This window comes from Vanellus vanellus (assembly GCF_965231255.1).
Source record: "Vanellus vanellus genome assembly, chromosome: 1".
Lineage (NCBI taxonomy): Eukaryota > Metazoa > Chordata > Aves > Charadriiformes > Charadriidae > Vanellus > Vanellus vanellus.
In genome coordinates this window covers 62,190,599-62,217,798 of record NC_138905.1, presented here as the reverse complement: position 1 = coordinate 62,217,798, position 27,200 = coordinate 62,190,599, and the positions used below count along the sequence as shown (strand labels likewise).

The 27,200-nt window shown below is 40.3% G+C and overlaps 2 protein-coding genes across 2 annotated transcripts in view; one reads left to right on the top strand and one right to left on the bottom strand.

The window, feature by feature from the left end:
- Window positions 1–5,176, top strand: part of STAB2 (stabilin 2) — a gene marked incomplete at its 5' end in the record, with an annotated part of 87,730 nt that extends 82,554 nt beyond the window's left edge. The window contains 4 exons of the mRNA XM_082495796.1: window positions 737–844; window positions 2,998–3,126; window positions 4,260–4,376; window positions 5,028–5,176. Coding sequence (XP_082351922.1) covers window positions 737–844; window positions 2,998–3,126; window positions 4,260–4,376; window positions 5,028–5,078 — 405 coding nt within the window. The 3' untranslated portion in view covers window positions 5,079–5,176. The remainder of the gene's footprint in view (window positions 1–736; window positions 845–2,997; window positions 3,127–4,259; window positions 4,377–5,027) is intronic.
- A 1,469-nt stretch (window positions 5,177–6,645) lies between these two features.
- On the bottom strand, window positions 6,646–26,669 carry NT5DC3 (5'-nucleotidase domain containing 3). Its single transcript, XM_082498320.1, has 13 exons — window positions 26,494–26,669; window positions 22,901–22,975; window positions 22,322–22,377; window positions 19,468–19,558; window positions 17,646–17,783; window positions 16,076–16,136; window positions 15,739–15,841; window positions 15,495–15,596; window positions 13,137–13,218; window positions 12,675–12,761; window positions 11,364–11,504; window positions 10,932–10,996; window positions 6,646–9,808 (listed from the first exon to the last, which is right to left on the bottom strand). The coding sequence occupies exons 1-13, from the start codon at window positions 26,659–26,661 to the stop codon at window positions 9,547–9,549; spliced, it is 1,431 nt and encodes a 476-aa protein (XP_082354446.1). The 5' UTR covers window positions 26,662–26,669; the 3' UTR covers window positions 6,646–9,546.
- Between the last annotated feature and the right edge of the window lie 531 nt (window positions 26,670–27,200).

Sequence of the window (27,200 nt, the reverse complement as noted above, 5' to 3'; positions counted from 1 at the left end):
CTGATATTTGAGTCAGAGCTGCTTCTTAAAAAAATCCTCCTTTCTTCAAAAGCTGCCGAGGGGAAGCTCTGAGCCCATTAACACTAATCTTGCTCCTGCCCTTCAAAGCTGTTTGAAATTCGTAGCTTTTCTTCCTCCCTGGGGGACCCGAGCAAGCCCCCGGTTCTCCTAGCTGCAGTAACGCTCAGCAGGGTGCCAGGGTGGGAAGGAGAGGTGACAGCCACTTTCCACGTGTGCTCCACGCAGCCCTGCACCCACATGTCCCACTGCACCAGGTCGGAGCCCACCGGCTTTCCCCAAGACCCTGGCAGGGGTGAAGGAGAGGGAGGAGGGCACAGGGTGACTCGCACACCGCTCTGCGGTGCCACCGCAGCTGAGCCCCTTCCTCCCCGGGCACCAAAAGTTGCCATGTGCTCCAGCAGCAGTGTACCACCTTGCGCCAGGGGCAAGAACGGGCAACAGCTCCTGGTTCTGCTCAGCAAGGAGAAACCATTTTGCTAGGATGCGATTTAAAGCAGAGTTTGCAATACCACAAACTCCCGTGAACCCATCCTGTCAAACCGCTGGAGAGACTCAGGATCAGCTCGAGGCAGTCAAGGACTCCCGTTATCAGCAGAGTCTAGAGGAGCGTTGGGGTGGTGATGACTGACCCCGTCCCTCTCCCTTTTCTCACATCCAATGAGTCCCAAAAGGAGGAAGGTCAAAGCTCAGCTCACATTGCTCTTTCTCCTGGCAGAGCGAGATCAGATACGTGGACGCAAGTGCTATTGTTGAGTGGGATATAATCGCTTCTAACGGGATAATCCACATCATATCAGAGCCTTTAAAGGCTCCGCCAGCACCTGTAAGTACACAGTGATTTTTTTTTTTTTGGGTGGTGGGAGGTGGCTGTGGCTTGTATCATCCCAAACTCATTGCTGACATTCGTATGTTCCCAGTTTCCCTCCCATATACGCAGGCTTGGTTTAAAAGGTTGCCTTGAAAGAAAATGAGAATTTGAGAACAAGGTGCCAGTGAAGCTTGTTCAAAGTGTTTCTGCCTGAACAAGTTCTTCTCACATTTATTTTACATAAATAAAATAAAAGCTCCGTTTTATAAAGCTCCATTTCAATTCTTCCAGAAAGATCTTTGAAGCTTCTAAGTAAAATTTTTTTACTCTTGGCTTTGCATTCTTATCCAAAACAGCAAGGTGTTTTGAAAACGGATATTTTTTTGCCTGCATGAATCCCTGCAATGGTCCCAGTTATCCACCTGTCTGTCCCATCAGAAAGACCAAATCAAACTGTGCATGGCAGAACAGTCCCCTTCAGGAAGGGGTGCCATCCTTTCTGTGGAGGGAAGGCGAGTTAGCAGCCGCACTGCTCCAAGATGGAATCAAAACGGTACAGGGCTCAGCAGCAGGGAGGCAGGAACATTGCCCTATTTCTTTCCCACCAGCAAACTTCACTGCTTTGTGTGAAAAAGAGGAAAAACATTTTTGTGCACCTACCGTGCAACCAGGATGTTTCACAAAAGTGATCCCTGCTGCCCCAGGAGAGGTGTGCAGTGAGCACCTTTTTTTCCAGTACAAAATGTTTTCCTTGACAAAGTAAGTGTTCAGCTGTGCAGCGTTAGCACTCCCCAGCTCTGTTCCACACAGGGTACTCTGTGGTGGCCCAACACAGGTTCAAACAGACCTTGTGAGAAGACCCACCACTTATTTAATCTGAGGAGCTTCCCTTCCATTAGGGTAACTCGTTCTGATCCTTCTCTCCGTGCGCTGGAGGGGCCTCGCTCACGTTTACAGCCCATCCATCCCAGCTCTGATTTCGGAAGTGGTTCACCAGCTGCCTCCTTGGTCCACAAGATTAATGCTATTGATACCCTATTTCTCACCTTCATTTTGTTCTCAGCAACCCTTCCTCCTTTACAAACCAGCCTTCGTGTTCCTAGAAGCTCCGTTATATGCCTGCACAACCTCAGTTCACAAAAATCCCTTGCAGCCTACAATCCTCAGAAGCAGGAAATGAGACACTTGGGTAAAAGCGTAAATTACTGCCTGAAAATGATTCAAAATAATAGGCAATTTCTGTCAGTCTACAGCAGCATGATATTACAATCTTTATAATACCTTTCACGTGCTAGAGGGCAACTAAATGTTTTCTAACATTCAGCCGTCCAGCCACACAATATAAGTTACTTTGCTAAAAAATAAATAAAGAGAGCCTATCTATTAAGACAACAATGTGATTATTTTTGCCAGAGTAAGTTTAATAATTAGTTCTCTAGGCAGGAGGCCACAGAGCTAAGGCATCACATGAAAAGCAAAAGTAACAGCATACGAACCTTCTACCCATTTCCAGACCCCTCCTCACCTCCCAGATTGCCAGCAAAGAGCACAGTGCTTTGGGGAGATTGCACGCAGTGAGAACCCTCAAACTTATGGGTCCCTTATGGGTTATGGCAGTCCCTCTAACCAGCGACGAGATGGACCTTGTCCCGGATGCGGTTTGGTTGCGAGCCCTGGTAAGCAGGGCTCGGAGGATGGTATGGCTGCCAATAGCTGGCAATAACCGACACCTCCCCAGCGCACAAAACAGCGGGGAATAAGCTTGAACCCACGCCTAGCCCTCGAGGGTTCATAGCGCAGGTTTCCAAAGCTGCTTAAGGGAATTCGGCACCCATTTCTTCTCCACGGGCCAGTGAGGTTTCAGCCTCACGTAGCATACTCTGAAAAACCTGACCAGAAAAGATGACTTAGGCATGCTCTGCGACTTCAAAAACATAAACAAGATGAAGCCGTACTAGAGCCAATGTCCACTACCCCCCAAAAAATCTAGCTTGTAATGACTATCAAAAGGCCATATTTAACTGTCTCTAGGGAACACATACCAGGAAACTCAATCACAAAAGCAGTTCAGGACGAGGGCATATCTCAAAGGGACACTGCATTTCCTCAGGTGGTGGGAGGTGACCAGTGCCCACCCATAGCTCACTCACCCTCTCTCTTGCTTCCAGGCTCCTCTTCATGCCAGTACCGGGACAGGAATATTCTTTGGCATCTGCCTCGTTACTGGAATTGTGGCTTTTATAGGATATTTTTACCTCAGGTTCAGGAAGAAAAACACAGGCTTCCAGCACTTCAAGGTAGGCGGCAGCCAGGAATATGAAGTGGGGGGCAGCACTTCCCCGGACCCACCACACCTCCCAGACTCACAGCCTCCAGTTTCTCCTTGCATTTTATTAAGCTAGAAAAATTCCTGATTGCTTCCCACTTGAACCATTCAGACTAAGACATGGAGAAAGTGGGGAAGGCTCTCAAACTTGTCTCAGGCCCGAGCTTACACTCGCCTACTGCTCCCCTAGACCTCTCGTCCAGGGTGACCAACAGGCTCCTGCTCTCACAGACGCTTCCAACGCCAAGGACTGGCCAAAAGCTTATTTAATTGCACAGCACCAGTGCAGAAGCCTTTGCTCCACCAGAAAGCTCACCCTTAGGGAAACAGGTGATTAAAACCACTGAAAGGGCACCTGTTCTCTTCCCCCTCCTCTGCGGCATTGCTAATAATTTTGCTGCTCTGGAGGTTGCAACGTTTGACAGGAAAGACACCAGACTCAAAATTCAAGCAATGTGAAGTGATTGTTAGGATTGAAAAGTGCAAATTTTTATACCAATGCACTCTCATGCTTGTTTTCTCTTAACTAACTCATGTAGTATCATGACGATGAAAAACCAGCCAGCAACAGCCAAGCTACTCAGAGACAAGGGATGACCAAAAAAAAAAAAAAAAAAAGTTACAAAATACACAAGAATCAATCCAAAAGAAAGCATCCCCAGAAGTAACCAGAAATGCCTTCCTATTCCAGCCCCTGCTTGTAATGTACATCATCTTCTAGAAACAAAAAAAACAGGAGCCATGAGCCAGGGGAAACACTTGTATTGAGAGCGCTCAGGCCCAACCAGGTACCTTTTACCCCAGGCACAATGTCAGAGCAACATTTCCTCTCCCAATCTTTGCTGAGGCTTAAAAATAATGAGAGAGAGGGAAAAAAAAAAAAAAAACGCAAAACAAAACAAAAAAACCACAAGATACCAGCGTTAAGTGACCTGAGATAACACAACAACACACAACACAGTTCATGCCTGGAGACACTAATTTAGATGATAAAACGAGTTCATTCACAACACCGCACCAGGCAGCGGTGAAGCTTAAGTGCCCCACTTAATGCACTGTTAGGAGGAAGATGGATTTTAAGCAGGTTTGTGTGATTTTGTGTAGTCAACAGATGACACTGACGTAACCTCATTGGACAAGTCACAGCCTTCGAATATCACCAACCCCTCATATGAAAGTTCTGCGCCGACTCCACCAGAACCTACTTATGATCTTTTCTCAGTAAGTGTTCATTTTTAATTTGAGATTGAGACACAACTACAATAATGGCAAGAGGGAAGTGACTTTATGAAAAGAAAATGTCTAGTTAGAAAAAAAAGAAAAATTAATTTGGGAAAACACCATTCAAGTTTCTGGCTTTTCTGTCTCACCACTGCTAGAAATTGGGGAGCCTCACTTGTAGCAAAATCGAGGCTGTAGTCTACAGCTGTATCTCAAGCCTACCTTCAAAGACAACTGAATTAAATTGGACTGCAAATGCTACTGGATGCCAGTGACACGTCTATCCAAACTTAAAAAGCCTTCCAATTTTGTCTTCCCTCCTCCTTGCTGCAAATGTAGCAGAGTGCCATGCCAGCACTCCAAAGAATCTACAATGCAACAGGAAGGGGGCTGGGAATAAAAGGTCGGAAAGATTGAGTAAAGCCAGAGTATCTGAATAGCTTCAATGGTCTAATTTAGCAAGACCCTCATGGAGATGCAGAGTCTAAAAATCAAAATAAATCTTTTTGCATCCAGTAAAAAGACTTGTTTGGCGCAAAAATGTCTAGTGCAATCTCTGCCATCCGTATAGACGGACAAATTTGCCAAACAGTGATTTTCATTTCTTAATTCAATGTTCAAGTCTGATTTTCTTTTTCTTCTATTTTATAGGATTCAGATGACCAGCAGCTTGTGATAAGTGGTCCTCATGATCAGAATTAAAGACTGAATTCGGCATTAGTCAATTATAAAACATTTCTATTCACTGTGACAAAACAGCACCTACACATTTCAGGGAATGAAATCTCATTACAAATTAAAAACTAAAAGAGCACAGCTTTGTTTAAGATGCAGTCTACAGAGTTCAGGGAGTTACCAACCTCAGAAGTGTTGGCTGTATCTGAGCAATACCAACTATGCATGTCAAATGCAAAATTGAGTCTCAACTAACCTACCCAACAGCAAACAGACACCTCTCTGTGAAAAGTAGAATTTCACTAGCCTGCTATTTCACTGCTTTTATTTTAATTCACAGACTTTAAGATGGCATCAAACACACAGGGCTGCTAACTTGGCAAATATCCTAAATTTGCTAGTACTCCAGCTCAACGCTTTCATTTTGGCTGAGTTACAATTACAACTGGCAAGCATGAAACAGAACACGTGTTAAACCTGTATTTTTAAACTAAAAGGATTTTTTTTAGTATACTTTCTTGTAAGAATTTCAGCAGCAGGAAACACAACCATCCTGTCTGCCCCACTTGCCTCCTCTAGCTTTTTGTTCCTCAAATTTGACTGTTTTGTTTACATCTCACTTCACTGCATAAAGGGAAATAGTAATCGCAGCAGCTTTAGCAAGAAATACAGGTGATACGAGAGCATTCAAGTAGTAATCAATTTTTACTTGAGCTATTTGTGTGAAAAGTGGACAATGAAGATGAACATACCTTTGCCATATCGTGTCCACATTAAGTTTTTTAGGTTTTCATAGAATATCAGGTAGGAAAGGACCCCAAGCATCATCTGGTCTAACCTTTCTTGGCAAAAGCACAGTCTAGACAAGATGGCCCTGCACCCTGTCCAGCTGAGTCTTAGAAATGTCCAATGATGGGGAATTCACCGCTTCCGTGGGGAGATTATTCCAACTTTATTTTATTTTTTTTAGTTTTTAGAAGCTACCTGCTTGTTCACATACCGTATTTTTTTTACCAAGCACATTAAGGTTGCCTTTCAACTGATACACAGCAATAACAGCTGCGATTTCCAACATATTATTAGGAGTGAGTTTGATTCGCTGTCCTTTCCTTCCCTCAAAACATTAATATTATCGCAAATTGTGAGAACACTACCGAAACCACAAAACAGCAAGAAAAGAAAGAACCTCTTGCTGGCAGCAGTAACATTCCCCTGTGATATGCTTCCCGGTGTCTACCATGCATGGGGGGCAGGAGGGATGGTGTCACTGCAGGAAAGCATTAGTTGCCTCCGAGAACAACCCCAGGATGCCTCCCATCGGAACAAGGTATGCAGGCAAATCCAGGGTCGTTCATGCAGCTATCAACCACAACCAAGGGAATCTAACGTAGAAATATGTCTGGACAAAAAGACATGTCCCTAACTCCTTCCCTTGCCCCCTTACACATGCCTGTTTGTTTTTACCCAGAAGATACTAAAAGATTTAGAACACGCACGCACACATATATTTAGGGGAGTTTTCCAATTATTACAATTCATGTATTTTCCTTCTCCCCAGTCACCCAAAATATTAAGGCTCATAGGGACCAGAAGATAAAGTCCAAGCATTTATTTTTGTAATAATCATTAATATTTTTATCACAAAAAAAAAAAAGTTTCCACAGTTCATTAAACTCTTCTTTTACTGACAGGCTATTTTCTTCGGCGTGTTTCGTAGAACAGAAAGAAAGTTTCTTCTTTCTTTGGTGTTCACATGAACTATACTCCCAAAATGAACACAAAGAGACACTGCCCTTTAAACATGCTCAAAAATCTCTTTGAAATCAGTAACATAACAAGATTAAAATAAGTAATGCAGAGAGCACTGAGGTGTACAACTCAAGTTCTCTGAAATCATTACAAAAATGCAAGACATTTTTAAAAGTTAATGAAGAGCATTCTAGCACTGAAAAATAAATAATACACTTTAAAATTCTCACTTAAATTCATATTATCTATAGTTGGGTTGTTTCAAAAGAACATAACCCTCCCATAATGATTTTTTTTTCATGCAGTGTTGTTTATTTCAAGAAGTCATGCAATATAAACAAGATTTTACTTCAGCTGGCTTTTGTAACATAGCTTTGTACAGAAGTTTTACTTGTAAGTTAAGAGAAAGGAAGGGGGAGGTGGAAATCATCTTGAAACAAAATGTGCATTATGTGGATAACATCGTCCAACCCAATTAAACTGTTCCTGCTTAACACAGGAAAATTAGGCAAACAAACTGACTCCTAGCCAGCTTTAAAAGAAGAAACATCCCAGAGCTATAACCAACAAAACATTATCAAATTTAGTAATGCATAACTGAATAACACAATACTATTATTTGCTGGTAGTAAGATGGAGAATGTGCAGTGGTTTGGGGTCTTCTTTTAAGCAGCGCATTGAAATCTCTGGAGAATGAGAGGTGCTACACACACGTAACACGCCCTTCGGTTCTAGCTGAGCCTTAGGATAAAGAACTGAAGGCAAATTGGGCATATTTCCGTCCCCACATTTCATTATCAAGTTACGCTAAATATTTCTCACGTGCACACCACCACCAAGTCTCCTGATAAAGCCAAATTAACTTCCTGCAAAACTTTATCTTTTTCTTGCAGCAAAACAGCAGGACTGTCAGATGAACTTACTCATTTCAAGTACATTCATCTGTTTAAATACACACACACACACTCTTCAGGAGTGTTGCACAGCAAGTTTGAAACAGGTGCACAAGAAAACCATGAACATAAAATCTATTACCACCTATGAGGACTTCAGACTGATTTCAAGCATACAGGAAAACTGGTTATGAAATTGTGCGGGCTAGATTACAATACATTCTTTACTTTGCAAACATGCTTTTAAAAATATGAAAGATACTGCATATTAAATTCAATATAGGTACTTGCACATAATACAGATAGGTTTAAAAAAAAAAAAAAAAAGAAAAAAACTTTTGGTCACCAAAAGTTTGTTTACCTGACAATCGTGGCAGGAAGCAAGTGATATCCCAAAATGACGAATATCAAATGCTATACATTTTCTTAATTATATGTTTTTAAAAACAGAGTCTTTAATAACTAAAATTTGAAAAACATTAATCATATTATGCCTTCTAAAATGGTTGGGGTGGGAAGCACCACTTAAAAAAAACATTTCCTTTGGATGTAAAGAGAAGAAAGCATCCTTATTTAAAAACAACTATATAGCAGTTCTATAAAGTGCCTGTTTGAGGAAACACATCAACAGATGTTTTCCTTGTGCAAAACTGACATTTTTCAGCTCAAATCTTTGGAACATATATGCTACCCAGAGTTTGTGTTCGTGCATTACCTGCAGTTTCAGTAATTCAATAAAACTTCTAATTTGCACCGCCAAAATTATTTTGCTTGATGCAAACTGACCACCACCCCCAACTCAGCTTTGAGGGCTTGAGCTAAAAAAAAGTCATCAGAAAACTCTGGGTTTTGTTTTCTCATTTCTTGATTTTTCTTTCAACTCATGTGCCCATTGTGCGTGTTTACTTTTGACTGTAAAAGTCCATTACTGAAGGCCATATGAAATACATTCTCTCCCAGGGAACAGCAAAACCACATTGCAAAACACTGTAAGACACTTAAAATTTTTTAAAAGCAGCATTTAGGATCAATCTAAAGCCTGACAGAGATCTGTCTCCACTTTGAAATGCAAAATGCAAGACCTCTTGAAATGGCTTTATCATCAGAGAGTGGATATTTAAAGGGTTTTGAAACTTAAAGAAAGGTGCCTAAAATTTAACAAAAAGGAAGCTGAAGCAGCCCAAGTTACTGCCACTTTCGGTTTCAGGCTCAGATCCACCTACAGCCAAGCACAGACAGTACAAGAACAGAAACTGCACAGACGGGAGAAAAAGCCCCTCAGCCTGAGCCTGTCGGTACTGTAATCACTGCAATGCAGCACAGCCACAGCACCACTACAGCGGGTAAGGCTCGAGCTATGGCAGCAAGGAAAGTTAAAATGCATACACCATCCCTCTCAGTCTCAAGGTAAACTGGCTACTGCGTATCACTGAATTACTAATACTGGATTTAAGCTTTTCGGTGCCAAGATCCATTACAGCCTCCAGCTGGAGTTCTGATCGGGGCCAGAACAGAGAGTATAGGTATTTCTTTGTAAACCACAAGGCTGCAGATCAAAGTTTCCAATGAACAAATAAAACCAACCACCCCAGAACACCACCAGTCCTTCCCCTCAAATTTGCCCTCCCTCTTAGTCCACGACTATTTTGGCAGTCCATCGTCTCTTCTACGTGTAAGAAGAGTTTAAACATCTCCAAGCAGGAGAGGAGAAAATAGGTACAACACTTATGAAAACAAGTATGAATTACATCTAAATCAATATAACAGATTTAAGTGACTTAAATAAAATACATGTACATTCGAAGAAAAAAAAAATATCTATTTGCCCGTTTTAGAGAGAAGGTGCTAAGTGTTTATTTGATCTGAACTGTCTCTTGTAGGAAAGGTATTCTGAATGTACCAGTGCACAGCTGGTCTGACCAGCCAGGAAGTTCATGCTGCAAAGGAGTCCTTCTTGGATAGAATGTGTAATCAGGCTCATAGTTCAAGAGGCAACTCAATGATGCCATGTAGATATCCGCAAATCTAGAGAGACGTCTTAGGAAATAAGTTGGGTTCTCATCAGTTCTGAATAAGCTTCCAAACTGTGCGTTGAAGAAATTCCTGTTCACCTCCCTGTCCCCCAAAAAAAGAAAACAAAGACAATGAAGTGAACATAGCTGCACACATCTCTTTACCAGCTAACAGCCAGAACCTGAAACAAACAGTTCCTATAATCTCTTCTATGCATTCTTTTGCCATTGCACTTCAAACCACAGAAATGCACCACGTAAGAAAATTTTGCATCTCTTGCACATACGTACCCCAGATCTAGCAATCACAGTAGTAAACAGAAGAGCTTCACACTTCTCCACTAAAACCAGTGATAAGTTGCTTCTGACTTCAGAAACATGACATCTCAAGCTTTCTTTTCTAGAGGCTGTGAAAGACGACTTTTGCCTTCATCTAAATCCCAATGACATCCACTTCTTCCAAAGATAAAATACTTTTTAAAAATGCACAGATTTGGCTTAATGTACACAAAAAGCTTAAACACATCTTGGAATTAACTTCTGTTATTAGTCACTGCCAAGTACCATTCCCATTTCATTTACTTCCACATTTCTGGGGAAGGCTGCTGGTGGAACAGCTGCTGCCCTCCCAACCATGCACTTCACACACCCTGCATTTAGGGATTTCTCCTTCACGATAGCAGATTTTTTAGGAGTTTTAGCCCTATCACCTATCTCTGTGATGAGTCCACTGCTAAACGCAGTCTAGTGCAGAGCACAATTTTTGTGTGTTCCAAAATGTATTATATGTAATCTGAAAAAATAATCTACAAAAACTGAAGAAATGACTTAAGTCTTGATACAGAAACACATTTTTAAATCATGCAGAAGTAAAGCTGTGTAATCAATAGCAACAGTGACAGCTGAACACAGAGTGACAAGAGAACTGAGATGAAAAGGAAAACTATTTAATATGATGTTACCCTTTCATGCAGAAAACTTACATCTTTTACAAAGGGGAACAGGAAAAAGGGGTTCATATGCACAAGGGGTCAAAGGGGAGAAGAACTGCACCAGAGACAGGCAGCACATCGCTTTACACAGACAATTTTAGAAGGTCCGTAACTACCAGGGAATATAAACCAGGATGGAGAGAAATTGTGAAGAAATTCTTCTGTGGAAGACATCACATAGAACACATGGCTACCACAAAGCATACTGCAATTTCATCATCTCCCATGTCTTACCTCATTTCCTTTCTTTCCTTCTTCCATTCTTCTAAAATCATTTGTGAATCAGGATCACGGTGAACCTGGAATGTAAAGTATGGATGACAGGTAACTAAGGATGCCCTCTTAAATGAGCTTTTCCATTAATAAATCCTTATCAGCTAACAGGGCAAGAGGACGGTTCAGAAATCAGTACACAGAAGTTATCCATGTGCATTTTAAACAACCAAAAGCGGGAATCAATCCAGGCTGACCAGTGGAGTAAAGGGACAAGATTTTGAGAAAACTCTTTATTAACTGCCCACACAAATAATTGCATTTATTTATCTACAGTCAAACTGATGAACTTTAATGAGACAGAAAGCACTTGTAACGTCAACGTCCAGCATTTAGAAACTTGGCTGGATCCCTTCTGCTATACAGAGCCGATTACACACACAGAGAACAAACCTGCATGTGTTCCAGTAATCCTGTCAAGGTTTGCAGCCAGGTCATGGTTTGAATGTACTTCTCTGTGTTCATGATTTTAATCTCTGATCGTAACTCTGGAATAATTGCACCAGTGCGCCAGCCATGCTTCAGGGTCAAATCCTATTTCCCAAGAATTACAAATACAAGTATTAGTCTTAAAAAGAACTACTTAAAAGAACTGAGGAATTTGACCATTGTTTATCCCAAAGGGGCACTAATTTAATTGCTTCTTATGTATAAGCAGAAATATTAAACAGTGGGACTTAACTGTGCCAACAGGCAATAGAATTTCATTTCAGAGTAAGCTTTAAATCCCACAATTTTAAAGGGAGAGAGAGAGATAAAGAACACATAAGTACTTTGCAAATAAGCACCAATTCATTAGGTTTAAAACAACCAGTAGAATATCCCTCTTGTAGATGAGACCTCTGCTGCTGTCAGAAGCATCTCGAGGAAACAGTGTGTTGGGTTTGTGGCATTTAACCATACACTCAGCTGACAGAAGGGTCCTATTGGGACCCCCAGCTATTCAAGCTCCTCCTGACAAGTACAGAACAAGGCAGCTGCTGCCTGTGCTGTTTCCTCCATTGTGCCAGAGAAGGAGAGCTGCATCCTCCTTCCTTTGGTCTCAGCCTTCTGCAGCACCCAAACTTACTTTTCTTTTTAAAAGCAGATTGGGACAAAAATGTTAACATCTGCTGCTGCTGAAATGCGTTACCACAGTTTGGCAATAGCAAGTCATATCCAGGCATTCGTACACAATCAATTACAAAAGAGTTAAGTGCTGTTCACTTAGTCTAAAGTAACAGGTACGTTTGTTCGTAAGGTAATAAGAAAATGCTTGTATTGCTATGGTTTATAGCTCCACTATCCGTCAGGAAGAAAGAAAGTTTACCATTAGTGACAGGAAGATTGCCTCCTGCCATTCAAAACAGAAGTTCATTCAGCTCTTATTACACTTGGTAGTAAATGTCATCCAAATCAGCCACATCCTGTACATTTGGATATCTGTGTTCACTCTCTGTTACATCTGACACAATCAGTATCTGGATCAGGAATACAAACTCATGCATTCCTGAGCGCAGTTTGTAAACAAGCTAAATGCTACAAGTCAGGTGGAAAATATGGCACCAATTTCCTTCACTGCAAGAAAGGCAATATGGTTTAACTACCAACTCAGATTCTGTTGTATTTAGAAATCTCAAATGAAAGTGCGTTCTATTGAATAACTGCAGAGGAAAACTAACAAAAAGCCTTGGTTTTTTATCCTATTTTGTGAGTTATACTTACTGCCAAGTCACTGTAAATGTGATCGCCAAAGTAGAGAACTTTAGAGCCCCTCCAGCCAGTAAGCTTCAGGAATTCATACAAGTTACCCTGTGGAAAGAATGACGTGTATATTGTAGTAGCATGCAACTTGCACCCTCACAGGCATGAAAAAAAAAAAAAAAAAAAAAAAAAAATCATTCAGTGCGCCCCTAAAAATATTTTCATATCAAAAATCTTGTCCTGAGTTTATATATTAGGAATTATATATTATTTTACAGGCAACTTCAGTAATACTATCACTTCAAGAGGAAAATAAACTGCAGACATACAATACCAATAATGAATTTGTACCACTTCAATCATTAAAATAATTCTCTTAGAAAACATACCTACTTTTTAGAAGCCTTTATGATATCTAAAGAAACTTGAGATTCTAGGAAACAGGTATTAAATTTGAAATGAAATAGTTTATTGAAAGCATACCTGTTTGTAAATCTGACCTTTCTGCAGCTTATGAATTTTGTCCCAAAGCAACACTCCTCTTTCATTCACCTTCCGAAACGGTCTAGAACAGAATTATATACAATTGCTGTAAAAATTCTGTCACTTTTAATAGGAGATTAAAATTTTAGTATTAAAAATGTTCATTTTTCAAGAGGAAAGCATGCTCTCTAGCATCTGAACATTTTGTAATAGACAGAAAAAGCACAGCTCCAAAACATCTGCATTAGCCAGGGAAATGCAATGTATCTATCCATTATACCCATGACATTTATAACAGAGCTTGAGAACAAATGTTGAGAACTAAGGCAGAGATCCCCAACAGAGGGGAAGAAGCAGTAAGAACTGTCAGCCATTAAGAAGGAGAGAAGTGAACACAAAAGCGAAGATGTGTAGAAATCTTGCCCAATACCTCATTTAGTACAAATGAACAACTGAAGAAGGGGGAAGAGGACTAGGGGCAAGATGTACAGCAAAATTCTTTCTAAAATTAAATGAAAAAAAGTAAAGACAAAAAATCCCACCTCCCTTTATTTCACTTCCAAATTGTAAGTACGCATAAAAAAAAAGGAGGTGATTGGTGACAGCCACCATGGCTTCACCAAGGGCAAGTCATGTCTGACAAATTTGGTGGCCTTCTACAAAGGGCTTACAGTGGCAGTGGATAAGGGAAGACCAACTGATGTCATCTACCTGGACTTGTGCAAAGCATTTGACACTGTCCCACACAATATCCTGCTCTCTAAATTGAAGAGACGTGGATTCAACAAATGGACCACTCAGTGGATAAAGAACTGGCTGGACAGTTGCACTCAAGGAGTTGCGGTCAACAGCTCGATGCCCAAGTGGAGAGCAGTGACGAGTGGCATTCCTCAGGGGACGGTACTGAGGCCTGTACTGTTCAACATCTTTGTCGGTGACATGGACAGCGGGGTCGAGTGCACCCTCAGCAAGTTTGCCGATGATACCAAGCTGTTTGGCTTAGGTAGACACGCTGGAGGGGAGGGATGCCATCCAGATGGACCTGGACAGGCTGGAGAGGTGGGCCCAAGACAACCTCATGCAGTTCAACAAGGCCAAGTGCAAGGTCTTACATCTGGGTCGGGGCAATCCCAAGCACAAATACAGGCTCGGCAGGGAATGGCTGGAGAGCAGCCCTGAGGAGAAGGACCTAGGTGTGCTGATTGACAAGAAGCTCAACATGAGCCAGCAATGTGCGATTGCAGCCCAGAAGGCCAACCGTATCCTGGGCTGCATTAGAAGTAGTGTGGCCAGCAGGTCAAAAGAGGTGATTCTGCCCCTCTACTCCACTCTCGTGAGACCCCACCTGGAGTACTGCATCCAGCTTTGGAGTCCCCAACATAAGAAGGACATGGATCTGCTGGAGCATGTCCAGAGGAGAGCCACAAGGATGATCCGAGGGCTGGAGCACCTCTCCTACGAGAAGAGGCTGAAAGAGTTGGGGCTGTTCAGCCTGGAGAAGACTCCGGGAAGGTCTTATTGCGGCCTTCCAGTACCTAAAGGGGGCCTACAGGAGAGCTGGGGAAGGACTTTTTACGAGGGCATGTAGCAATAGGACGAGGGGGAATGGCTTTAAACTGGAAGAGGGCAGGTTCAGATTGAACATTAGGAAGAAGTTTTTCACATTGAGGGTGGTAAGGCACTGGAACAGGTTGCCCAGAGAGGTTGTTGAGGCCCCATCCCTGGAGGTGTTCAAGGCCAGACTGGACGTGGCCTTGGGCAACGTGGTCTAGTGGGAGGTGTCCCTGCCTATGGCAGGGGGGTTGGAACTTGATGATCTTCAAGGTCCTTTCCAACCTAAACCATTCTATGATTCTATGAAAGGAATAGGTCTTTTCCAAGTGTAAGAGTAGTTCATATACATTACAAATGTGTTTACTTAATTGAACAACTAGTCCAAATACTCCAGCCTGTCAGCCAGTCCGCCCTCTAAATATCATGTGTGACTAAACAAAACCAGAAGCAATGAAAGACATTTCCAGATACAGGGCTGATTCTGGAAGGCACAAAAATTTCTCAGGTTTATTAGGAAAAGAACACACTTCAACAACTAACAAGCTAAGACATTAAAAACAGCTTTTGTGACCCTAACTCAGTCAAGTAGACCTGTAATAGCTACTAGAACTTTCTTAGATAAGAAATGGTAAATATTTGGACTTCAGAATTGGGTGTTGCTGCATTCTGTAATGACCTTAAACAGGATTTCACCACATATGATTTCATTTTACACTGCACCCAAATGAAAATATTTCATAACACACTCTATAGCCTTATATGGAATAAGCTGCTTGAATCATTCTTTACTGACTAAATACCCACCTTCGCTTATCATTGAAAAAGTTTGGCTTATCAGCCTGTACAATGACCACGTCAAAGAGATCCCTCCAGTCCTTGCCAACTATGAATTTCATGCCTTTGTCCCTAAAAAAGGACAGAGGGATATTAACAGTGAAGCATAACAGGAGTGCCATTATCTGTGCAATATAATGAATTACATTAGAGAAATTCATCCTCCCCATTCTTTATAAACGTATAGTTGAACGCCAAACAACTGTTCACTTACACAAAGCTGCTGGGACTGTTTGTGATGAGAAACATCTTCTTGCCGTGATCAGCCAGCTTTGCTAACACTGCACGAGTTTGTTCGGCATAGCAGATGTATTTCTCTGTGAGGATTGGGGAAAATACAGTATTAATTGAAAAAGTTTTTCATGAGAATTTTCTCTGTATTCAACCAAGGGTTCAGAATATGAGGTTATACTTCATAAAGGCACCTTAGCAAGTGGAAATAACTTTCAAGCTTTAAAATTTACAATTTGTAATCTTAAATAAGGAAGCCAGAAAGATCATTATACTCTCAGTAAAAAAAAGCTTTGACAGATGATCTCATTAGAACTTACCAATATCTGCTTCAATTGCTCTGTACATTATTCCTTTGATGTGGACATCCCTGATTGAATCCTGTCAAGAAAGCAACAGAGCACTAAAGAATTGAAAAATCTTTTCAAGTATAAAAGCCATGCTCACTGCATAGCAGTAGGAATTTGTTTTTAAAGCAATTCCTTTCTCTGAATTACGCTTTCAACTTTACAGAAATGCCACGTGATGTTCATTATGTATATGTCACCACTAGACAAAGAGTAGGCCTGTCCTTCAAGAAACTAACTTCATACATTTGGGAAGTACACAACTGGATAGCACAGGGGCTGTTTCACATAACAACTGTGAAAGGCGCTCAGAAAGGTGAAGTGGGGTGAAAGCCCTCTGCAGATGCAGAGTCATCACAGATTTCTAATGACCTTTGGAGCAGAACACATTCCTTTCTTCTTGGGGGGGGGGGGGGGGGGAGCTTTAAGTCAGATAGATTTTAGATTATGATCACTCCCAAATTCCCTGGTTATCTAAAAAAGAAATTTATGAACAGATGAAAGAAGCTAAATGCTTAAGCAAAGTACCCAATAAGGCACTCTGAAGGCATTTAGCAGCTCTCATGAGCCAGCTCTGCATCAGACCACTTTGCTTAGGACAGTAGTACTGCCATTTTGGTACTTACATGCGGTATGTCCTAAAAATCCTTAAAAAATTCAATCATAGGGCTTCCAAAATCTTGGTAATACTGAGCAGTACAGCAGTTTCTACAAACAGTTCAGCAGAAACCACAAAAACTAGCCTTCTGACTCTGTGAAACCATAGGTTTTAAGAGACTTCTGCCTATCTCATCTACTCGGGAAATTAAGAAATTCAACATTCAGGTGTATCTCATATGCTGAACAACTACACAACTTTCATACATGTCAACAAGGGGCCAGGAAAAGGTTTTGGATGGAAAGCTTGTGCAGACAAATGCCATCAACTTGAGCATGACCTCTTCTGTTCTTAAATAACCATGACATAATTTTATCTCCTGTGCAGGATACATCCTGAGGAATCAAGAGGGTCAAGTTACTCTAGTCATTATTACTAGAAATTTCTGGAGGAGGAAGAGAGGTAAACAAGCAGAATAGATATGCCAAAAGCAAGAGACAGCAAAAGATCGTATACTAGTGAAGACATAGAAGCAGTAGAACTGAAGCCTCCAAACTGGAATTCCCTATAGCCTCTTACAATTCCTGCTAGTGAAAAAAGTGTACCTTTAATAACAATCAAAAGAAGCTTTATCGACATACAAGCGCTTCTTCACTTTCCCCCATCCACCCCTCAAACCTACAGAAAGAGCAACAGCCCTAGAACATCAGGAGCAACAGCCCTAGAACATCATTTTTAAAACAAATTTCAAATTATTCTGTTTCTTTCCAAGGTCTATCTTCATTTCAGTTATGGTTTTATGGTTATTATACCAATGATTACTCTATACAAAACCTAAACTTGAGGCATTTCACTGGAGCTGAAACAACAGGTTGAAGCTTCCCGAAGTGCTCACAGAGAAGATGCACAAATGTAGAGGTTTACCTAAATCTTCAAAGCTAGTACCTTGACATCTTTGTACAGATGAACAGGCTCATAGTCTATGTTGTTTTTCAGAAAGTATTCATTCACACAAGAAAGGAGTGTCATTTCTGGCAAGGAAAATATATCCATGAATTGCTTCATTGTATTTCCTTGTGAGCTCTACAAGGGTGGAAAGAAAAAAAGAAGAAAAAAAGTTCAGGCATTTCTCAGATTAAAATACTTTCATTCATTCAGTATAAACACTTCAGCTTAGTTGCAGATACTCAGCTTTTGCCATCACTGTTCGCATTGCTTTAGGCTGTTTTTGAACTAACAGACTTTCAATAAAATAACTCCAAGAAAAGTGTTGGCTTTATTTTAAAAATTAATCATGAATAATTACTCTTAAGAGCAATATTTTAATTCATAAACACATAAAAGACAGTGCTCAGCTAAAAGTCAAGAGAAGGACTTGGAGGCCTTCACTGGAAGGCTGCACTTCTATAAATAAGAGGCACTGAGTATTGTGATGGGAGTAGAGGCTTTGTCTGTTTGGAGGTTTTGCGTTTCTTTTGTTTTAGTAAGTGGAATACTGATTACGACTGCAAAACAATTCACCTCCTTGAAAAGAGATAATAAAAAAAATTAAGAATCTACAATAAATAATGTAGGAACAGCAGAAAAGATTTCTAGTCTGCCAAAGCTGTAACTATAGTTGTTTCACAAAAGTAGAAAACCTCATTACACAAGAGCAAATACAAACCAAATACTTCTTAAGAGGAGGGTTAAATCAACCAGACATCTTTGCTCAAGATTGAACACTGGTCAAGATAAGAAACACAGAACGGCTGAGGTTGCAAGGGACCTCTGTAGGTCATCTTGTCCAAGCCCCCTGTTCAAGCCTGACCACCTACAGTCAGTGGCCCAGGTCCTTGTCCAGATGGCTTCTGAATATCTCCAAGGATGGAGACTCCACAACCTCCCTGGGCAACCAACTCATGCTAGTGCTTGGTGACTCTCACAGTAAAGAAAGTGTTTCCTGATGTTCAGAGGGAACCTCCTGTGTTTCAGTTTGTGTCCACAGCCTCCTGTCACTGTCCTTTCCAAGATCAAAGAAAGCACAGACCTGTGGAGACCAAGGCATCCCATAGGGAATGGCAGGCCAATATTCAGAACTGCTGCAGAGACCAGATTTGGGAATTCTAAGGTCAGCTCCTTAACATAAGAATAGATGTGAGAACAATAAAATGTTCCACAGCAAAAAGAAGGGCCTTTCATGTCAACATCAAATTAACATCCATAAATAAAAGGGGTAAAATAAACTTGTTTTTTACTAAAATGACAGCACCTTTCTTCACTTGGGAAACAGGAAGGAACCTACCAGCAAGAAGATCATCTTTCCCCACAAAGTTAAATCCTAAACTTAAAAGCTTCATCTTTTATCAAAGCCTCTTACTGTCACTACGCCAGCTTGTACGCAAGAGATGCCTCCACACATTCACTTGCTGCGACATCAGCTAAGCCTTTAGACCACTGGGGAGAAGTACATAGCCGGGGTGAGGCACCAGATATGGTTCACCTCCCAGCCTTTATCAGATTTGCTGTGCAACACTGAGCAAGTCACTTGATTTTTCTATGTTCCGCTTCTCTTTCTATATGACTAGGCAAGGGAACAGTGAGAAACCACAGGGAGTGGGAGAAAGAAAAGTTATTTGTCACTTTAGAGAGCAAAATTCACATCTGGAACTGTAAGTAAATCATGTATCTTCTAGTAAGTACAAGAACAAAATGCAAACAGCACCATCCCCACCTCCAAAAAAAAAAAAAAAAAGTATCATTTTTAAAGAGCCTTTTGTGGGTTTACCTTTCCATAGAAGTCACTCATTTGTTCTAAAGGGACATGAGAACCATCATACATTGCAATGACTTCTTCATCTGGGACAACGCTGAGGCCTCTGGAAAAAAAACATTAGCTTTAGTTCAAAAGTCAGATTAAAATTTTCAAGTAATTACCAAATGAAAGTCTGACAGATTAACACTTAAATCTGCAGCTTATTAAAATACTAATAATGTCAGTGGAACACTTTGGTCTGTAAGTTAAAACAGCATCTTTCTTTACAGAGCAAGTAACATTTTAACAGACTGACGCACATGGAACACATTCCAATTTTAAGTCCTTTTTAGTTTCTTACGGGAAAAGAGCTAATTAGTCTCCATTGAAACTACTTCTTACAAACCCTGAAGGCATAGTTAGAGCTTCCAGTTTCTTAACACAAAGTAATCCTTCACTCTGCCTTTGTTTCATGCAGCACTGATGATGTGATAGTGTGTTTAAACCAGATTACTCTGCACCATGACCTTGAAGAATCAAGGGAAAGAAAAAACATACACAATCTTTAACTGAATAAGAATTTCTTTTAAACTGTATCAACAACTCAATTTCCCAAAAGTTAAAATTACTTAGAGGATTGTTGACAAGTAATTAAAATATAAGACTATAACAACAAGTGGGGAAAAAAAAAGAAATTCTGTAGAGAGATGATGTCTCCATCAACTATTAAGAGATTAAAGGCTTTGGTTTGGTTTTGAATGTTTACAGTATCAAGCATCTTGCACTAACGCATCCAAGGCTCTGCAGGCATGCAAACATCCTCACCAGAGGACACAGAAGTACTGAAGTTTTGATTAAGATTAAAGAACGCAAGTGAAAACCAGATCATCTGGTCCCTTTTTCTTAAGCCTACTTACAGTGTTTTGCAGCCTTGTAGGACAGGCAGTTATTCAATGCCTCCCGTTCTTGGTCTTACCCAGAAGTGTTGTGAGGCATTAAAAAATAAACTAACTAATTAATAAGCCTAGTACTTTCAGTGTTTAGTGTCCAAAGCAGCTTTGCAGTGGAAGGGCACGATACATGAACTTCCTCAGTGCTACCTATGGTAGCAGAGTCCCACCTTAACTAGCTCCTTTACTGCACTTCTCAATGCTACATTGACTTGTACTACGGTGCTACTGCTAGTAGGACTCCAGCATTCAAGTTAGTATTGGGCACAAACAGGGCAGATAATACTTATGTTTTGTAACATACAGAGTTCAGCATCACCTGCTCCACAGCATTAAACACAAAGAAATGCAACCAAAATGTTAAATATATACCAAGTAATACGATCAGAATTGAGGACTGATTCATCCATCTTCTAGTCTGCAGACCACTATGCCAAGTGATATTTGAACACTGCTAAAGAAAACGTTAGTGGATCAGGAGCTACTTAAGCACAGCCAAGAGAGGACAATAGACATGAAACCCAGAGAGGAGAGATGACTGTGAAGGCAAAGCTGTAGACTAGCTTTACCAGAAGACTCATAGTCTTGACACAGTTCACAGTCCAGCTGTATAACCACAAAGTTTATTTTATTCCACTGACAGCACGGACAGGTGGCACTACAAGCATCACAGTTCACCTACAACAGTGTTCCCACTGCTGCCCTTGGAGATGTGCATCATTAGAGGGATACTAGAATCACTTACACCTCTCGGTGCAAATGAGGCTGTACGCTGCTACCTTCAGCTGTATAATTGACCTACACATGTACAGAACACACAGAAGGTTAAAACAAAGAACTACAAGATATGCAGTGACTGACAGCAAAGCTCCATGCTGGCATAGAAGAGAAAGGTAATCTTATTTTAAACAAAATTAAGAGAAAGTATTAAGTGAAATGGTAGCTTTCGCTCTCACCCTCACACACTCTCACAAGTGTCAAGATGTATGGCCTAGCAGTCTGTCCAGAATTACTCTGGGTGACACAGAGAAAAAGGGACACCAGCTCTTCACCTCTCTAGAGTTTTCTTGACCGGTCACCATGTTCTGGCTGTGGATGTGCCTTTTGTATTAGGAGTTGACAGCAACTGTGATCTGCCTGTTCATCCTGTCCCACTCTGAGTCATAAGGCAACACTGCTGATGGACTCACCACTCATTCATCTCAACATTAAGAAAGGTGATTAGGCTTGTTGTTTAATTTAAACTCTATTACCAAGTGTGGTGTTCATGTCAGTCAAATATGTACTGCTTCATTACAGCAAACTAAGCCATACTAAAAACTCTCTTATCAAAGATCACGTACAGTATGTCTATATCATGTAACGAAGCACAGCACAGAGATTGCCAATTTTACATCAACTCAGTAAACTCAAAGTGTCAGGTTGTGTGGACACAAAGCAGTTGTGCTCCATTCTGCAAGTATGATCTGGTTGATGTATCCAAACTTAAAAGCTCTGCGCAAACACAGCAAAGACCTCTCAAGTGTCTCTACAACCACACCAAAGTCATGCTAACGGGCATTCTGTGAACATTATTTACATAGAAAGCAACAGGAGAGAAGTCATCAGCGTATTTTTAGATGTCTTTCAGCACAATTTAACAGCCGGAAACAAAGTGAGTCAGCACTATGTGACCAACCAGCTTGCCAACTTCCCCAGCTCTGAACTGGGGAATCAGCTGTACTGTATCAGTCAGTAAACGTGTGTGCATGTCTGTGTGTACACACAGAGGTGCAAAGAAACCCCTTTCTAGTAAAACCGCAACACTCATTCATGTCTGTGCTTTTCAGGGCACTGTTCCCAATATGAACTTAAGATGTACACTAATAAATGCTACTAAGAGATTCAAAAGATGAAAGTATACTTTTATATTATAAATAGGAAATAATTTTACCCACCTGTAAACTGTTCCCAACTGAATATAATGAAAGGCATCAATCTTCATTAATAATGCCTTGCGGGGGGGGAAAAAATATCGATTTTTAATCACATCAACTACTTGACATGAAATTCTAAAAATCAAAGCAGTTTTATCTGTAACCTTTCCGTCTCAAGAATGCCTGAGTACCTTCACTTCAAATTCTTTCATAACTTCCAAAATACTTTTATCAATGGCTTTTACCTAGGGCTTGCCAAATCCCCAAGGAAACAATGCCCAGTGACCTGAGCCAAGTCATGAAGAAATAACTTTTCCTACTAGCAGATGCCTGCTTAGGTTTATTCTATTATGCAAGTTGTCTTCCTCACACACACACACCCCACCCACCATGAGAACAAAACACTCAAAAGATTTTATACTCTAAGAGCTATTTAAAAAAAAAAAAAAATATCAAGCTTGCTATGAAAGAGAAAAATATGAAACAAAATCCTTACACATCAATGCAGAGTAAAAAGCTGGAAGACTTAAAAGCCCTTTTTATTTTCTTTTGCTAGGTTCTCAGCACTACATAACTCATCACAGAGTTATTTATACATACCCGGTGCACATCATAATGAAGTCCTCTGATTGCAAAATTGGGATCATAATCATATTTCCTTATTTCTGCAGGATACTAAGAAAAGAGAGCAATGATTTGATTTTAAAACCATAACAAAAACAAATAAAAAAATGTTTCAGCAGAATTTTAAAAGCCTTGACTAGTCACTAAGAGGCTTTCTGAGGTTGGTGAGATTTGCAGGAACATATGTACAATGCAAGACAAGTCAAACATTTTTCCAAAATTCAAGGTCAATGTTTTAAACCTAACTCAAGGATGGTACCTAAAGTTGGACATCCAGGTACTCTGTAGTGATCACCTTTGAACATTAGCCTCTTGTTCAAAAAGTTATTTTAAAACATGCACCTTTGAAAATAAACTAAATTTTATTAACTTCCTAAAATTTAATAGCTGAGTTACCTTGCATTGTGAAATCTCCCCGTAAAACAAACTATACAAACACAGTTTCCAACTCAACCTTCTAGCTAGAAACCCAAGAACGTGGCCCTGTTTCCAGAGATACCTGAACTTTACTGCTCACTTCTACTGAAAAAAAAAAAAACAACAATACAACATCAATATTAACAGGAGCAAAAAAAAAATAAAACCAACCCAAATCTTTAGCCTTTTCAAGAAATAAAAGCAGCACAGCTATCTGTTTTGACTACCTCAGTGCAGATCACACTCCTGATCTTAGAAAGTCGAGTTTGAAATATAGACCCCAGAGGTGTTTAAAGATACGATAGACTGAAAATAAGCACAGATGGGGAAGGAGGAAGAATCCCCTAACAGGGACTTTCCCCCAGGTACAGTATGTCACAAAGATCAGATCCTGAAAGGAAGTCAGGCATTAAACACCATCAGGGTGAGTCACTTCAGGAGAACACCACAGTGACCCAACTGTATTTACCTGGGACAGCATTTGTAACGCCTTGTTTAGTCATGCACATGAATTGGATGCCTATAGCGTGTACTCTTCCCTCAGGTTCTTTATAGAAAGCATAGGTAGCTTATACCACCTATTTAGAGAGCTTTCTAACATTTTTCAGTACAAGCCCATTTTCAGTGGATTGTAATTTTACCCTGCTTTAAGCAAGGTTAGCCATGAAAAGACATATACGTTAGGTACGTGCTTTGGGCTAAGGGTTTTGTTCATTTGTTTTTAAAAGGTAAAATGCTTTAATCACTTCTGACAAGGCCTGAGAAAACTATAATTCCTTTGATTATCCAACTGAAAGGCAATCCTTCATTTCCCTCCCACAGGCTACAGCAGTCTTGGAACTTGACAAATGCATCTCAGGCACATTCTCCACCTTCTCTACAACAGTCTCCATACATATGTGGCTAATTTACAAGCCTTCAGGGAAAAAAAGTAGCTTACGCAGCTTCATCAGAAGCTCTAGCTACTTTTACAAAAAATAAATAAATTGCAATTTTAGTTTAGCATAGTTTTTATCTATCCTAAAGAAGACTTGCTCTGCAACTGCTGTAGCTTGTACTAAGCACAGGTATCTACACCTAAAGAAAATTGTCCTTTCTCCTAACTTCTGAGCTATGACCCCTACTACCACTCCCAGAAAACATGGGGGAGGCTACTAATCTGAATGAAGAACAGTATCAAAAGCCTAAAGACAGGTTGGGAAGATGTGCAGATTTGGCCAGAGAACATGAAGCAGAAGAGACAAGGGAAAACATCAGGGGAAGATATAGAATTTGATCAATTAATTAAAAACTACAATGTACTGCATGTGCCCCAAAGCAGCCACATGAAGCATTAACAGGGAAATTTGTTTCTTTTTCAAATTTCTGCATACTTGACTTTCCTACTTTAATTTATTCTAGTAGAAGGCTGTCTTTTTGCATGCACGCCAGTACATATGAGAAGACTGAGCCCACCTGGGCATACAGATCAAAGCTTCCTTACAAGCCAAACCAAAAAACAGTAATAAAAATTGCACTGTTTGCTTACCCCACTCTTGGTAGGGATACCTATATCTGGACTGAAACAGCAGTCCAGATAAGGTGGCACAAGGCCCGCGCATTAGGAAAGAAATAAGCCCAACAGCAAGAGTTTACATTCAACACCTGCTGCCACCTCCGAGATTAGCATTAAATTTATGTTTATTCTCTTGGACACACTTCAAAATTCCTTGCTTCCTACACTGCATTTTACAATTTCTGATTAATTACCTCACACTACCGTGACCAAAATTGGCCATCTTTTAGTTGACTGTGACAGCCACAGTGGGCAATACTATCTAGACATTTTTTCTAATGTTAAAGGCAAGAAAAACATTAACAGTACAGGCAACTACAGAGATAGCATTAATAAAAACTCTTGTCCCTCAATAAATTCCAACAAGACATGGTATATTTCAATAAGCTGTCTCAAAAACCAATTACAGCTTCATTTACTAGAACTCAAGAGATTTTAATCGAGACAAATTGGAAAGTTATTACTACCTGAATTCATTCAAATAGTAAAGACAGACACTGGTTGAATTTTTGTCTACAAGAATTAATCATGACTCTGACAGTAACACTGTTTTTTTGCAAGAACCACATATCTTTAATAAAGTGCATTTACACATCCTACAGAAATTGCTACCAAGACATGCCAAAATCTCAGGGGGATCAAGTTGTGTATGTTTGTAGTGCTCATGAAGTTTTGTTTGTTCTTCCAGGGATATTTATAGATGTTTATATATAGCTCCTAACCTTTAGATTCAAATACGAAAGCAGAATAACACCACCCATTCAGATTTAGGTTGTATAAAATACACAAGCAGTTCTAGTAATTAAGTTACTCTATGGAATTTTTGTCTTTTATTTTCCTGCAAGTCCTACAGTTCAATAAACTTTGCCTCTTTCAGGCCACATTTTCTTCAGTCTTTTTCCCTGCGACACCTTCAGTTTCCCAAGTCACCCATCTCCCCCCCTGCTTCCTGACACACCATTAACTTCTCCCATCCCCAAATTTTACACCAACCAGCTCCAAACTGCTTGGATGTCAACCGGTCACCGATGCAAACACGCTGCTTGGTGAGGCAACAGGACAGTGCTCCCTCTTAGGGGACTACTTACTTGGGTGCCTCTTGTATCCAGCCTCCGATGACAGTGTCACTGCACGCACTGCCCCTTCAGCTAACTCGCTGAAATGCCGGGTGTGCGTACAGCACCTCGCAAGCACACAGGGCAATCAAAGACCTCCTAACTCCGGCTAAAAATACTTCACATGGAAATTCATCACTGCACTCACAGCAGTGCATAAAACAGCAATGGTAACTTTTAAGCTTATTTATTAGAGGTACTCCGATAACTGACAATCAGGAAAAAACAAAAAACCACACCACCAAAATTAAAAAATAAAACAAATAAAACTCTATTCCTTAACAGTTGTCAGATTGCACTCTGCTCAAAACTGCAGCTGAGAAAAAAACAGGACTTCTGTGCTTCATAGGCAGCTGTTGTACAAAATGTGTTATAAGGGAGCCAAGATAGGACAGAGGCATGAAAAGATGAGTTACGCCCCTCTCAGAAAATATTTTACTCTTTACTCATAAGTGTATTGTTATTCCACTGATTTTACTTACCCGATGCTCATTAATAAGGAGATCTCGAGCAGCATTGAAGATCAGCGTGTGCAGATGTTTAGAATAAAAGACCAATGTGTAGTCGTAATCAAAACCATAAATTTCAATGTCTGACAGGCTCATTTCGTTGTTTGAAAAAATAGCATCTGGATTCAGCATGTTACTCATAATTGAAGGAACCAACTCTGGGAACAGGGAAGAGAAAGAAAATGTTATTTAATTAAAACTACAAGGCTGGTATACATAGAAATCCATCAGCAATTTCTAAATACAGGTAAATGATGACAGAAGCTCTCAAACTAAATTCCACTAACCAGCTAATCCTTAACAATATGATGCTATTGAAAATTCTGTCCCTAACTTTCTTTGTGACCCCATAGTTTTTATTTGAAGCGCACTTTTCTCTGTACAGTTCAAGTAGGAGAGAAGATGCATTTTGGCATCCCGCTCAGAGAACCTCAGATTCAATACATATATTATTTTCCGCTAGCTCTGTTAACATATTTGTTACTGCTTTTGAAAAGGAACTTCAGAGTTGGAGAAGAATATTATTATTATTATTATTGTTGTTGTTGTTATTATAGAAGCCTGTCTTCTCCTCCCATTATTTGGTCCAGCTTCTGACCCAGAAGCAGAACTGACATTCGTTTAATTTAACATTGCTTTAATTTCTTTTGCTTCACCATTTCAAGGTTACCACATTACTC